This window comes from Symphodus melops, assembly GCF_947650265.1.
Source record: "Symphodus melops genome assembly, chromosome: 10".
Lineage (NCBI taxonomy): Eukaryota > Metazoa > Chordata > Actinopteri > Labriformes > Labridae > Symphodus > Symphodus melops.
This window is the reverse complement of record NC_136700.1, coordinates 23,671,968-23,687,638: the sequence shown is the minus strand read 5'-3', so window position 1 is coordinate 23,687,638 and position 15,671 is coordinate 23,671,968. Positions and strand designations below refer to the sequence as shown.

The 15,671-nt window shown below is 40.4% G+C and overlaps 1 protein-coding gene across 1 annotated transcript in view; it reads left to right on the top strand.

Annotated features, from left to right (window-relative positions):
- LOC306830035 (seizure protein 6 homolog) overlaps window positions 1–11,654 on the top strand; it is a gene marked incomplete at its 3' end in the record, with an annotated part of 130,905 nt that extends 119,251 nt beyond the window's left edge. The window contains exons 11-17 of the mRNA XM_079353252.1: window positions 1,378–1,572; window positions 2,902–3,093; window positions 5,960–6,154; window positions 7,730–7,762; window positions 8,391–8,499; window positions 10,046–10,145; window positions 11,637–11,654. Coding sequence (XP_079209378.1) covers window positions 1,378–1,572; window positions 2,902–3,093; window positions 5,960–6,154; window positions 7,730–7,762; window positions 8,391–8,499; window positions 10,046–10,145; window positions 11,637–11,654 — 842 coding nt within the window. The remainder of the gene's footprint in view (window positions 1–1,377; window positions 1,573–2,901; window positions 3,094–5,959; window positions 6,155–7,729; window positions 7,763–8,390; window positions 8,500–10,045; window positions 10,146–11,636) is intronic.
- Between the last annotated feature and the right edge of the window lie 4,017 nt (window positions 11,655–15,671).

The window sequence follows — 15,671 nt, the reverse complement described above, 5'->3', positions numbered from 1 at the left end:
GATAAGAGTTAATGAATTCAGAGGAGCAGGAGAGGCTGCAGAATACAGATGGTGGACAAACAGGAAGAAAAGGAGGGAGAGCTTTTATTACAGTCTCTTCATGAATCTCATTGCAGGAATGCAAATACAACAGAGCAATGTGTGGGCAGGTGTCAGAGAAAAGCTGCTTTCCTGGAGTCCAAGTGCAATTACTGAGCAGTGTTTGTCCACATTAGCCTCCTGAGCAGAGGGCCTGAACCTGCTGCTGTGAGACTGAGCACGTGCAAAAAGGAGCCAGCAGGCCTGGCAGGTTGCAGTCAGCCCACAGGAGAGCGAGCGGTCATAATGCTGAAAACAACAATGTTCCAGGAGGGTATCCCCCACTTCAAGCCCTGATATTAAATACAGATAGTATGCTTCCAATTAAAGCAGATGAGGACACTTCTCATACTAAAGTGTTCATACACAACATTTTCAACGACGTTCCAACATTGCAATTATAATTTCCACCATCAAGTCTTAAATGAAAGATATCTGTATCTGTTCCAAGTTACTTAAAGCTCCTGTAAGGAGTTTTTAGATGGTAATAAAACAGACTCAAAGTATTACTGGTGCCTCTAAATAAATCAAACCATCAGGAAGGTGGTTGACTTTATCTCAAATGTTGCTACCGCTGTGAGAGTGAGATAATAAGATTGACAGCATGCAGAACAGAAGGGCCGTTGTTTCATTGTCCACAGTAAATACTCAGAGTTTATGATACATGTCAATGTTTAAAGGGATCATGTGATATATATAAAAAACAAAGGTTAGACCAGACATAATACATTCCTCTTTATTTAAAGGGGAACTGAAGGTCCAGACAAAAGGAAAGTTTCTCACTTGAGTTTAATAAGGGTGAATATCTGCATTAACTTTGATTCTGCTGTTTTTTTCCTGAGGCTTAGTATTTAGTCCTGGAGTGGAAAAAGTTCAGACCAAAAGCAAAACAATTTTTTACCACAGAGGATGATTACAAAATCAATGCAAAGTTGCATTGATTGATTGCAGTAGAGTCTTTGCTGTAAAGCCATCGAGCCTTTGAGATTCTTCTGACACTATTATAAACAAATCAGAACAGGCGTTTAAAAGATTGTCTCCCAGACAGACCTAACAAAGTATGAACTTTTGCTGATCACAAACGTGCATAAGTGTGTGGCCAACACAAAGAAAAGAAATGATCTTTCTCAAGGGAACAGGAATTATCACGGTCATTTTCCTAAAAAACTTCCAGGTACCCTCATTTCTGAACTTCAGAGACTGTTTCATTGACATTTTATGAAAAAAAGACCATAGCCTTTCAAAAATAATGCATTTCTAACTCCTTTCTTCCTCTCTTCCCTCCTTTCCCTCCTGCAGAAGTGGCTCGTAACGACACCTGCCCTGAGCTCCCAGAGATCACCAACGGCTGGAAGAGCACATCTCACCCCGAGCTGGTTCAGGGCACTGTGGTGACCTACCAGTGTTACCCTGGTTACCAGGTGATAGGGGCCGAGCTGCTCATGTGCCAGTGGGACCTCACCTGGAGTGGAGACCTGCCGAGCTGTGAGAGAGGTGAGAACACACACACAAAAAACAAACAAACCGGAGTGATAGGAGTTTAATACCTGAGAGTGTCTGCGACGCACTGAAGGACTAAGAAATAGACAAATATGACGGCAAAAATGTGTCAATCAATTTAAATGTATTCATAGTCCATTCTGAAACCCTCAGGTACATGCCTGTAAACCTTGACATTAAAAAACAAATGAATGTTATCCAGTGACTTTTGGTATCAGCTATTTTATCACAGATATGAGAGGTATTCACCGATAAAAAATCATTTAATTTGAGTCTCATTATATTACACAAGCAGTTCTCACCAGCAGGCGGCGCTATATGGCTTACAACAAGCATTATCACTCTTTAGACAGTCGAGCGGTCATGCACGTACATGTGGAGGTACTTTTACATTTGAGTGACCATCTTCTGTTTTAAATATCTTGACTGCATGTGAGGGATCAACACAATCAATGTTACAGACGTATCTCTACAGATTTCATAGAGCTAAGAAATAAGTCATGTGTATCTAAGTATGGGATTTTTTTCTCTCCAATATCGGTATTGGCCCCAAAATTAAAATCCCATATTGGTTGGGCTATGAGACACACACACACACACACACACACACACACACACACACACAGCAAACAAGCGGCAGGGGTGTCTCACTGCCAGCAGCAGCTCCTCTGGCAGCAGACAGGGGGGGCCTCAGTTCCAACATGGCTGACTTCCACTCTGTGTTTCTGGCTGTGCTGGACTCTGAGCTGAGCTGACTGGATGCCGGGACAGACACAGCTCATTTCTTAATCCCTCCTCTGTGGACTCCGGTGTTACCAGGCTCAGACAAACAGATCTGCAGGGTCTGATATTTCCTTTACAAACACAAACCCGTGAGACTCAGAGCCAAATCCTCTGATAGACAATCCAGCTCTAGATCTTCAGTTATTTTTTTAGCATTATTCAGTAGCATGTCTGCAAAATTTATTTCTAAAATATTATACACCCTTTGCACTGCCTGGTTTGCGGCCCTTTGAAGCAAATACAGAACTACAGAAAATCATAAAATCACTAATATTTGCAATGACAAAAAAGCATCTGTCGTGTTTTTCTGCAAACTTCTGGCACTATGTGCAGACTTTATGGATTACATTGCCCTAAATATGTGTTACCTTTTAATTTGATTTTTGTATACCTATCAGATTCAGTTTATCTTTTTGTCTCTTAAATCTTTTACTCCCCTTTAGGTGAACATGGTAACAAATGTTCCTGTTAGCTGAAGCTCTCTCTTTCTAGGTGAGACACTGACAATAACTCACCCTCTTTTTTTTCCTGTCCTGTCAGTGGTGTCGTGTCCTGACCCTGGGAAGGTGGAGCACAGCAGGCGGGTGCTGTCCGGTCCACATTTCACCGTGGGTTCAACCATCCAGTACATCTGTAACAAAGGCTTCACTCTGTCTGGAAACAGCCTGTTAACCTGCTTCAATAGAGGATCTGCAGGGCCGAGGTGGAACCAGAAGCTGCCCCAGTGCATACGTACGTAATCCATTTCTAAAGGTTTCTGCAGGCCTGTTTGAAAATAGACTCATTGTCTCAGTGTGCTTCGATTAAGGCTTTTGTCTTCATCATCCAATTGAACCTGAAGGCGATAACTTTGCTTTCCAAATTCAGCAACGCCAAGAATATTTATCCATTTCATTCACAGCTGCTCCTGCACCTACATGTCTAATGTGTCCTTCATGGGAAAGACACTTCACCCAAAATTGCTCCTGCTGCTTATCTGTGGCGTATGAATGGGATTAGTTCATACTGATGGACACCTTACACAACAGCCTCTGTCATCAGTGTGTTAATTAGTAGAAGTAAATTGAGGTGTTGAAGTGATCTGAGTTGCCATTTAGCATTTTTAGCCAAAGTTACCCTTTCATTGCAAAGGCCCTGACACACCAAGCAGACAGCAAAGAAATTATAGAGGTGACGAAGGCCGCCTGTGGCGTTGCCTCACTTCACTTTTTGTCTTGGCTAAAAAGTTGCACGAGAACACACCGAAGACTACAGCTGACAGAAGAGGCGGGGGGCGACACTTAAAGAGAAACTGCACTAATGGGGAAAAGCATGGATACAGCAGCACGCTCAAGGGGCTTTCCCAAATCTGTGTCGATAACTGGAGATATATGAAACCTCCAAACAGCCAATCAGAAAAGTGAGACGGTGGTCGACAGGTGGCGACAGGCCTAAACAAACCACAAAAACTAGGACGACGATCTCCTTGATGTGTCGGGCCGTAAAAGAAAATCTAGTTTTCTCCCCTGTTAATTCGTTTTAAAGACAGATTTTATTTTGAATGTATTACATCTTCTCTGAACATATACATCTCATATTGAATCTATAGTCCATTAGCCTTGACTCATGAATTAACTCGTACCCTTCAGGATGTTTCCTTAAGTTACAGCTTGCAAAAAAACATCAAACAAATGAACAAATGTTTTTCATTTACCTTAAACTTCAATTAAAATGGTCTATATTTACCTTCCCCCTACAGGGTCCACCAGAGGGGCTTTAGACTTGTATGTGTGTCTGGCACTATGACACAATTTCTTTTCTTTTTTTAAAGAGCTGCTAACATTCGGAGGACTTAATTAACCTAATTTCAAATAAAGGTTTGAGTGGCCCATGATGGCCTAAATCTGCTGGAGAGAGTCTTCAAGCTGACAAGACTGAACACAAAGTTCTATCATACAGCTGTCAGCAGTTCAACAGCAGAAAAAAATGAGCCGCTATCATCTAAAGCAAGTAAACAATTCCCATTTCTGGAGCATATAATGTCTGATAATCTAATCGAATCATATTCTTTATGTAATTGGAAACTGTGGTGGAAAGTTTACAGATTAAATGTAATCATCTTCTTCTCCTTTTGTTTCTGATCGAGCTGCAGACGAGCTAAAAGTGCATCGGTCTGATTAAAATATAATTTCCTCTTCAAACAGCCTTGAAGGCATTAACCTCATTTGCATGAAGACACTGCCTCACCTATTTTCTAGGTGGAGACATATTGCTAAGATGACAGTGACTATCAATTAATTTCACCGGACAACGGAAATTACAGTGGAGAAGACGGGCGGGTCGTTGTTATGCATGAGCTGGAGATCATGAGTGAAAAAGATGATTATTACAGGGTTTGTCAAAAAATATACATATATTATTCAACAACTGCAGCCAAAGATGTCACCACTTTAATTAGGTTCTTAAATGACCTTACATATAATATATTTAAACCTTTAGACTTTTCTGTTGTCGATGTTTTTTTAAATGAGAATGGTAAATGGACTTTCGCTTGTGTCACACCTGAACATTCAGACCCATTCACACACTGATGGTAGTGGTTGCTATACAGTGAGACCGTCAGAAGTAACTAATCCCATTTCCTCCAACGAAGCAGCCGGCACAATTGGGGTTAAGTGTCTTGCCCAAGGACACGTCGGACTGTTGCTGAAGGAGCTGGGGATTGAACCCTCGACCTTCCGGTTTATAGACGACCAACTGAGCCACAGCCGCCCGTCTACCATTTCTGGCTTCTGGCATGTGTTGGAGTTATTTTTTTAGACCTCTACCCTAAATAATTTACTTCCAGGTAATGGATGACAGTCTCACATCACATGAGGCCAGACAGGTTCACGTCAAGCCCGACCAATAAATGGTGCAGCCAAAGCCCACATTTCCCACCAGCAGGGCGAGACAGAATCTACACATTTATGGGGACTTACAGTCACGCAGACTTCTCAGTAACCAAGGGCACTCTTTCCTTGAGCCCTACAATCTGCAGACCTTTCTGCGTGAGTCAACCTGTTAAAAGCAAAACTAGTTCAATGTAAGTGTTGTTTTCCTGACCCCTTCAAAAAATGTGCACAAACAAGACATGGATTATGTAGGGAAGAAATCATCTAGGCAGATGTTTTATAAATGGGAACATTACCACCACCAAGCCTCTGAATTTTTCCTGCTTCAGAAAATATGTCTGTTTGCGTTCACACATGAAGAACACTCTGAACCTTTTGGGGTCTTTCAGCAGTATTGTGTATGTATGAAAGCACCATATTAAAATAAATCTAAGGAAAGGAGGTGTGGACCTTTGATCGAGAAAAACAAAGGAGTAGTGCCGAGTTAATGGAATTGATGCAGGGCTTGAAAAAGTCAAAGTTATGTCAAATATAAAAAAGGTTGAAACTGGAGCTGCTCTGTATGCAGATGTTTCTATCCCGAACCTTGTCTCATCAGGAAAACAAGCTATAATTAATTCATATTGACAGAACATGATCAAATATGACTCCAAAGCAGGATAGTCTGTCCTGGATTCAGTTTCCTGCACATTCTTGTTAAGTTACTTTGTCCTCTTTACCTCCAGCTGAGACCTTCGAGCCCTGCAGTCACCCAGGGACCCCCAACTATGGGATCCCCGACTCCACAAAGCTCCACTTCCAGCCTGGAGAGGTGCTCCACTACTCCTGCCTGAGCGGCCACCAGCTGCTGGGAGAGCCCGTTCTCCACTGTGTCCCTGGACACCCGTCTCAGTGGAGCGGGCTGCCACCTGTCTGCAAAGGTGAGGAACTTCAGCCTGAAGTTCTCTCTGCATTATTTTGTCAACTTCGGTTATAGACAGTGTCAGGCATGTGAACACAGACACAAAGGGGGCTTAACATCTGCCCTTTTAAAAATAATTTAAAATAACATTTGAATGACAGTGATAATGTTTTATAGTTTGTCAGATTCACATGCTTCAGACTTTCTGTGCTTCCAACATGTCAACACACATTATCACATGCTCTCTTTTTTTTTTTTTAAAGAAAAAATAAATTGTTGTTTCTGAAATTAACAGTGAGATATTATTTGTTCCTTATTATGGTTAATTTGCATTACAGCGATTTAAATTCCAATCACTTACAAACAAAAGATAAAAACGTCTCTTATCTTTACTGCACAACATATTCTTTTGACTTTGACCTGATGGCAGGTTTTAGCTCTTCAATATATAAGAATTATGTGTAGCGAAGTCCGGAGCTTTATACGGAAAAAAAAAATCCCGTTTGTCAGCATCAGAGTGCAGTGAGCTATCAGAGGCCGCCATCCATTCGGAGTAAATCAGGCCCTCTGTGTGCACGATCTAGACCTGAGATGTTCACCTCATTTAATCAATCATTCAATCAACCAATCTTTATTTGTACAGCATCAATTCATAACAGGTGTTATCTCGAGACACTTTACAAGAGCAGGTAGAGGACCTCTTTATCTTTAAAGAGTTACATGATCCTTTAAAGTTTTTTTTGTAATGTTTAATATTTGTAGGAACCCCTGAATGAACACTTGGATAACTTAAAAGACAATTTTACACCCCCCCCCCCCCCCCCCCCCCCCCCCCCCCAAAAAAAAAAAAACTAAACAAAAAAGAGCGAGTGTGTTGCAATAAACCATTAAACACTAATCAGTCACAGTGAAACGCTGCAGAGTAAAACACCTCCTTTTTCTTATGATTGTGTGTTCCTGACACTCTGAAGAAGGTTGTTCCAGTCTAGAAAAACAGTGGCCTTTAGTCTGAGCTGCATCCTGATGAAAGCACCTGAGGGAGGAGGTGTGGGGGGAGGGGAGTCTTAAACAAACACACTAACTGATAGAGAGGAGCAGAGACCTGTCACAGTCTTTGTAATGTGTTTCACAGCCTTCACTGCAGCTCTGCATCACTTCTGTAAACCGACACACTGCTGTGCTGTAGAGAGGAAACACTTTAACACCAAACGTATTTACGTGTAAGAGACGAAAACAGGAAGCAAATTATACTCAAGGAAGTTAAATATAAAGCTCAGCTCGTATTTTAATCTACTCAGCGAGTACACAAGAGGAGTTGTTGTTTTATTGACTCTTCGATTCGTTGCTGCTGCATATTTCATACATTTGTGCTTGACACATACATACATTTTAAAAACAAATCAACAAAATCCATTATCAACATGATCATTCATACTGTATGTTCCTTGTTTGCATGACGTTATTATGATCTAACATACAGTATGCACCACAAACTCAGTCAGTTTATTTAACTTAAGTTGGTTAAAATGTCTTTGTTTTTGAACGTTTATTAAATCGGTCGCCTCTTTCACATTGTTTGTATTTTTCTCCTCAGGCCACGCAGCAGACGACGACCACAGATTGGATGGTGAGTCTGTTTTTACCTGCACATCACAGGAGGTCTTTCCAGGGATGTTCAAAGCAGCTTATTTCAAATTTGGTTAAATGCTCGTTTAAATTCTCGACAATTTGAGTGGTTCAGCAAACATCATTTCATATGTCATAATTGGGCACAGTATTGTGAGTTTGTCGTGCTAGCATGGCAATCCTTAATCCCTTACTGCAGGTTAGAAGGTGATTATGTATTGCTTCTGTCGAGCGGTTGACAGCCAGTATGCATTTTTATCTCCATTGTCTATATCAGATGCTACCCGTTCACTGTGCTTGTGTGGCCGAGGTGGCTGTGTTACAGTTTCAGCATTTGACCAGCATGTTGGGTCTGACTTGATAGAGTATAAATCGTTACTTTAACTGACTGAATGATTCGGTTGTCTATCGTTAGGGTGCTGAATTAATACATTTTACCTGCTCATTGTGCACATCCCTGGGTTTAACAATATTTATTGTAATTCTGGGTAAAGAATTACTCCTTTAGTTCTACTGAACATGTCCAGTTTTTACAAATCTATTAATGCCTTGAAGTTTGCCTTAACAGTAGTGATTCTGACCTGTCACCTGTTAACATATTTACAACGTCGACTGTCTTTGTCCACCAGTGTCCACTGCAGACCTCAGGATGGAGGGGGCCCAGGCAGCGTTTGCTGTCATCATCCCCGTCACCCTCCTCCTCCTCGTCATCATCGGGATCTACCTCTACTTCTCAAAGTAAGTTCCACTGAGCAGTGAAGAGAGAGAACTGGTGAAGACAGTGGGGTAAAGGCTGTGCAAGCGATAGATAACTTCTCAACAGTCTGTGGAACTGATAGAAGGATTATTATTTCCTGCTATAAGAAGAAGAACTGACGGGAGGAAGATTTCTCCTTAATGTTGCATTTTGAGCACTGACTTAAAAATGCAAAAACTATAGTTTAAATGTCAATTAGTAAGTCCAAACTGATGTAGCATCTTTCACTATAAAAGCCAGGCGTGCTGAGGAATGCAAGATGTTATCGTCAGTCTCTGTTGAACTTTGATTCGGAGAGAGACGTGCAGGGAGAGCCAGCGCTTTGCCAGCTGAGATTGCTTTGGCTGCTTCGTCCCTGAGGACTCCAGCCCTGCTTAAAAAGAAACGTACAATACAGTGCGATAAGACTCTGCAGCGAGGCATTACGTCTTTGTACACTCAAATTGAGTGAATATTGGAATCCCAGTCTTTAAAATTGACATTGCATTACCACATTGGGGGCACATGAGAGAGCATGCTGTGTAAATACACTCCACAAACACTCGGTCAACCATGCGCGCACGCACACACACACACACACACACATACACACACACACACACACACACACACATATGACGCTGCTCTTCTTGCTGGCTCCGGTGATCCTGTCTTCTAGGTGCACAGAAGCAAATGAACACCAGTGGTGCTGTGGGTAGATAGATAGACGTCTGCTTGCTATCATGTTAGCATAAATGACTATAGGACAATAATAGCTTATGAAACTTGAAGATGTTGATTCATGTCTGTAAGTTTTGCTACGATTGAAGATAAACTTTAAAGTACTACCATAGCCTGACTCTTCATTGAACCCCCACAGCTCTGCTCATGTTTACAAGCGTCACCAGCCTCACAGAATCCTGAATAAGACCGAAATGAAATATACACGAGATTTGTGACAGAGGAAATCAGATTTGGGGGCGGCCCTGGCTCAGTTGGTTGAGTCGGTCGTCTCTCAATTGGAAGGAGAGATGTGTAATTGCATGTGTATGAAAGGGATTAGTTCATACGAACAGACTCTTCACACAGCAGCCTCTACAGTCAGTGTGTGAACGGGTAGGTGCGACCATTTTCCATTCTTATTAGATTTAACAAGAAATATAAAAGTGATCTGTTTAAAGAACAAAATGAACAGTCTCAATGCCACTCTACAACATGTTCAAGTGTGCAATAAATAGACCCTCTGCTTTAATCTCCTGAGAGCCCTGCAGAGTGCATCGTGTCTTCAAATAACATTATTATATGATCTTTAGGACAAAAAAGGGAGTTTGGACAGCTTCTGTCTGAGGAAGAAGTGGTCAAAGAGAAGAACATGTGACTGTTTTTACCTGAAAGGATCAAGGATTTCAACACAATGTGACTGAAAATAAAATACAAAAACATCGTAGCTGCTGCCATTATTCTAGAGCAGTAAGGAATTTTCACACGGTTTTGTGAAACCCATATTTCACTTTCTTTTTCATGGTTATATTCTGTGTCTGTGCTCAGGGTTCAGAGAAAGCCTCTCCGGCTTTCCTTGGCCTCCAGTTTACCGTATGAAAACATCAGCGCAGAATCTACGTTTGACAACTCAGTTCATGAGACAACGGTGAGTGTGTTTGTGTCACACTGTGAACTTCTGTATAGCATATATGTGTGTGTTTGACCGACCCAAAGCTTCTTTCCCCGCACACAAAACTTCATGAGAGTCTCAGTTTGAGTTCAGAATATCGAGTTTTAAGTACTGAGGGATTTTAATGCAAAAAGACCCGTCGAACCTCTCTTTCCTCTGTCTAATGCAGACCATTTTTCTAAACAACTTGTTCCCGACTACCTCTTTTAAGTTGATGACACACGTACACAAACACAAGAGGGTCTAGCCTCGGAGGGCATCTGACGTTGGACGGGTCAAAAAGATTCCAAACATTTCCAAGAACTCATCAACCATTGGGAATTCTCAGATGTGCTCGTTTGATTTTATTTTAGCTTTGATGTTCAGCAACAAAGCCAGAGCTGCTGGAAGCAGACAGTCGTGGAAATTCTCCAAGTGGTTAAAGCTTTTGTTGAGAGGATGTTTCCAAACACGACCCAAAATCCCTGTGAGACGGCGAGGAGAGGCAGCAAAAAGGATAACAGTCGAGTTTAGCTCCCCGGAAGAGTCATTAGAGAAATAAATCTGCTTAGCTGAGATCTGTGACAATCAAAGACGTGCGTCATAGAAGCTGTGAACCCTGCTATAGATCTTTATGTATCCAGGGCCTGAATCCCTCAGGAGATGTTAAGATGAAGGAACATCTGGCTGTGTGGGAGCATGTAGACACCTGTGTGTTTATACAGTCACCAATTCATGACATCAACTCTCTCCCCACCTTCAAATCTCAGCTCAAAACTCACCTTTAGCCCATTCTGTGTGAACACACATTCCTCACTGTTGTTGATTTGTAGTTAAAAGTGTTTGTCTTTTATTGTGTTGTTTTTATTCCTCTGTAAGGTGACCTTAAGTGTCATGAAAGGCGCCTATGAAGTAAAATGTGTTATTATTACCTATTGCCTAAACCCCATTAATTAAATGTAATAATTTTTCAAATATAAAAACGATGCATGAAAGTTTGTTTATTTGCTCCATTCCAGTCTGTATGAAAGATGAAGCTTTTTATTGGAGCTCTCAGCTGTCAGGCTTTCACCTTAAACCTTGACAGGTCAAAGGCTGAAATCATGATTTATTGCTGAGATACTCAAATACTCCAACACTGGACTAATTCCATACTTTAGCCCGTACCGGGACTTGAACTGTCAACCCTCAAGTCCCCAACTAACAAGACACTGAGCTACTGCTTTGAATCAAACTTATGTTTTTATTTCCAAAATTGGAATATTTCAATGGACTTGAACATTACAAAGAAAATTATTATGAAAATGGTACAGCCACAGTGTATGTTTGCATCTAGATTTACCATTTAGATGATGTGTCTTTTAAGTTACACAAAGTGTGTTTGTATTCTAACAAAAACATGAAGGCAGTTTTATTTGAACTGTAACTCTTTTCTCTGTGTTGAATAAATCTTGTGTTCCTTCCTCCTCCATGCTGGCATTACCCAAGAACAATGAGGTGAGTTAATCCCACTCGTATGTGAAAAAAACTGAACAAATCAAATGTATTTAATGAACTGAAAATATTTGAAGGTTTATTTTGGGGGCTTTTTGTTCCTTTATTTGGGAGACAGGAAAGTGGATAAAATCAGAAATCAGTGGGGAATGACATGCAGGAAAGGAAACGATGCTATGACGACAATGTTTGCCTTTGTCGCAGTTCTAGGTTTCGTTTAGTAGAATAGCGGAGAACATCATAGTGACGAACAGACAACATAATGCTGCAGTTTAATTACATGCACAAAGATCCTGGTTGTCGTGTGCAGACTCACAGACTCTCGTCACAGGATACCAATGTCACCACCAGGTCATACTCTGCTGCGTTCTCATATCAGCTCACTCAGACTCACTGTGGAAAAAATAGTAAGAGGCTGGCAGGAAAAACTCGCCGTGAAAGCCCTGCCTGAAACTGTTTTAACAATCACTGAGTTTCGTCAAAACATACCCAAATTTAATATTTTTAAATAGTCTTTGAACAAAGCACATAATGTGCAATTTATGTTGGGATATTCTGCAGATAAAGATTTAACAGGTGGGGTTACACTGGCTTACAGTGTATTTTATTAGGGGTGTTAAATCCCTGCCCACAAAAAGTCTGTGACATTCCTGGGTTTGTTGGCTGTCAATCAACTAATACGGAGCATACTTTTTTTTTCTCTTTACAGGAATCAAGAGAATATGAGGTTTCGATCTGAGACCCGGTGTGTGTGTGTGTTTCAGTATGGACAGATAAGAAGCCCGCTGGCCTTTTCAACATCTGTCACACTCGCACCTTCAGTGACTCCCTCCGCACCCTCCGTTCTCTGAACATGAGCCTCCCTTTATTTACCTGACAGAGGACACCACTCCACCCCTGAAAAGGCTGGACCACCGGATTATTTTTCTAGCTTCTCAACAGTCACGGTCCAGCAGCTGTTTGTACAGTTTTTAATCCAGAGCTCGCATCCTGAGGACTTTCAGTGCATCTAGGAAAGAAGAGGGAATCCATGTCAAGCGAGCATCATTAAGTGCATATAACCACAGAGGAAATGTTATGTTATGTACATTACACACTACACGTCTCCTGCCACTGTTTAAAGAACAATGCTCATGGTTTTCTTGGAGTTTAAGAGTAACATCTTCCTCAATGAAAGTCTCGTTAAAAAAAACAGCAGCATTTGCTTTTATCAGAGTGCCCGATAATGAATGCAACTTTATCAAAAGAGGAACTCATTATGTATCTTTATTCAAATAGGTTGCATGTTTGGTGCAGAGCTTGACTTGGTTGACTTAGCTTAGCACAAAGAATGGAAGGAGGGGGAAACCAGCGCAAAAATTAAAAGGTGAAGCTAACACTAAACTGCAATCCAGAAAATGGCCAGAAGAGGGCAATTCCACTTGTGGTTAAGGTTTTAATAAACAGTCTACTCGTTTATTTACATTTTTTCAATCTGTAGTTTAAAGTCTTCTCCAATATAGCATGCTATGCATTAGTAAACTATGGTCCAATATAGATTAAAATAGAAGAAGAACAGCGGTACCCTTTAGTGATTGGTTTGGCTTGGCTGAGCTTGAAACACTACAACAGAAACAATTTATTTAAAGCCTGTTTTTCCCTTCATCAATACACTTATTACTTTACATGAACCTTACTAACAAAGCTAAGGTTAGCTTTTTTTTTTACATTTACTAAACCCAAGCATCACTGGAGCTTAGCTTGCTTGTCTAAATATGGTCACTTGTGGTTCCATAAAACAAGAAGGCAAAGACTAAAAGGCTCAACTCAAAACTTGCAAACAGCAGAAATCAACCTTGTAGGTAAACTATAAATAGTTTCAACCACTGCTTACATAGCCTACAGCCTATAGGAATAACTAGTCGGGCTCTTTCCACGATCAAATATACATCAAACACCAAGCTCTCTAAAAACATGGTATCTTGTTACTGTTTTTTTTTTTTGACAAACAAGAAATAAAATATTTTTCCAGTTAATCCATTTTCTTTCAGCACATCAGAGAAGGTTTCAGGTTTTCCTACCTAGGTGTTTGCTAATGAATTAGCAACTCATTTGCTAACCAGCATTAACATACTGTCAATCAATATAGAGTAAGAAGCCCTGAAGAAATGTTTGCAATCATTGGATCTTTGCTAAATAAGGTTGTATGTTTGTTTTTTGTTTGTTTTTTGTTACTCGTCTAGTTGTTTCCCCTTGCTTCCAGTGTTTATGCTAAGCTAAGCTAAATCGGTTCATCCTGACACGAGCTCTGTATTCAACATGTCAGATGCCAATCTTCCAGCTCACTTTCAGGAATCATACAGCTTTTTCTCAAACTGTCTTTAAAAAACTGTCAAATTCTGATTATACACATTTTCAGTAATTTGAATTAAAGAAAATAATATTCCAAAATGTATCATTTGAGTTTGTATTTGAACAATCAAACAGAGTCCATGTGTTCATATGCAGAGTTAAAGAAAAGGCGATTAGATTTTTTTAGTTTATCCACATCAGTGTAGCGTAACAAATTGAGTTGATTTTTTTTGTGTGGCCTCTCATGCGTTATTCTTTCTTTGAAGCAAAAGGAAAATGCAGACTGAGGGAAGCGTCGTTTATTTTGACACTGCTTGTTTTGGAGATTGCATCTAAATTCAGACCATTACAGTCGCTCGAACATACACTATATATTGTCCGATGATAATATGTATCCATGCAAGCTGGTGTGATGACAATGATAATAATTAACCTATTTTTGTTTGACTGTACATAAAGTACAGATTAAGCTACTTCACAAACATCTTCAATAAAAGTTATTGTTCAGAAAAAAATCAAAGGTGTTTTTTTCTGGTCTTCTTGTATGTCTATTTGAATTGATTGAATTACTGTACTAAAGCTTGTATGCAAGTGATGACATAACTTTCCCCTTTAACAGAAATCATAAATGAATATATAAAGACGCAATACAAGTGCTGAGTAGCAGAGTAGGCTTGGACAGTAACAGATGTGTTTGTAGCATACAGAAGAGCTTTTTTGAGCAAAACTCCGATTAGGGATTAACTAGAAAACTTTCCAGACACCGTAACAACTATTTTCATGACAGTCTCATTAATGCCACAGTTATAGAAGACATTACCATAACAGGGAGTAGTATGCAGAGAAGATGAGCAACTTAAAAAAGAGATTTTCTTTCCAAAAAACATAAATATGTCATCAGTAGTGTAGGGTAAATGTGTGATGTGCTTTACAATAAGAAAATAATCTTTGTCAGGAGATGGATTTTTCAAAACAAGAGCAGAAGCAGAACCAGAGTCAGAGTAAGAAAATCAGCAAAACAGGGCCAGAAAGTCAGTGTGTCAGAGAGTGAACCTCGTATTATTGACACTCCAACTCAGATATATGCACGATGGTTCAGTAAATAATACAAAACTTCACATTTGAAAGGAGCGTTACAGGAGCACTTTTTTTTATCCGTGTTTGTTTTGATTTGGGAGGCGCACAGAAATTCTTGTTTGACATTTAATTTTGCACAGCATTGTGGGTTTTTAAACATAATTCATTTCCTGAGAGGATGCATCCAAACCATACTGCACAAAACTCAGCTAGTATGTTGAAATGTTCAGTCTACTTAGCTGGACCCAAAAAATCCAAACTGAATGACCAAGAGGGTTCAGTCCACTGAAACTCCCGACAGAAAAGTCTTCACTGCAAACTGAACTGGCCTTTTTGGAAAGAGCCTGTGGCTTGGAAAGGGCCCGGCAGATCTTTGTAGACAGAGTGCACCAGGCTCAGGTGTAGCTGATGAGCTTCCAGTCAGGTCACCCCCTACAGACAGACAATAACAGCAAGCCAAAGACTCCCAGTGGCCTGCTGGCTTGGTCGTCACTGGGTCCCATCGCCAATCATTAAATTAGGTCTCACACTAATTCAGAATTTTCCAAGCAAGTTTAGATGTGCACATTTTTAACCCTTTCAAATAAACTTTACTCAAAATCACTTTAAAATTGTGCCATT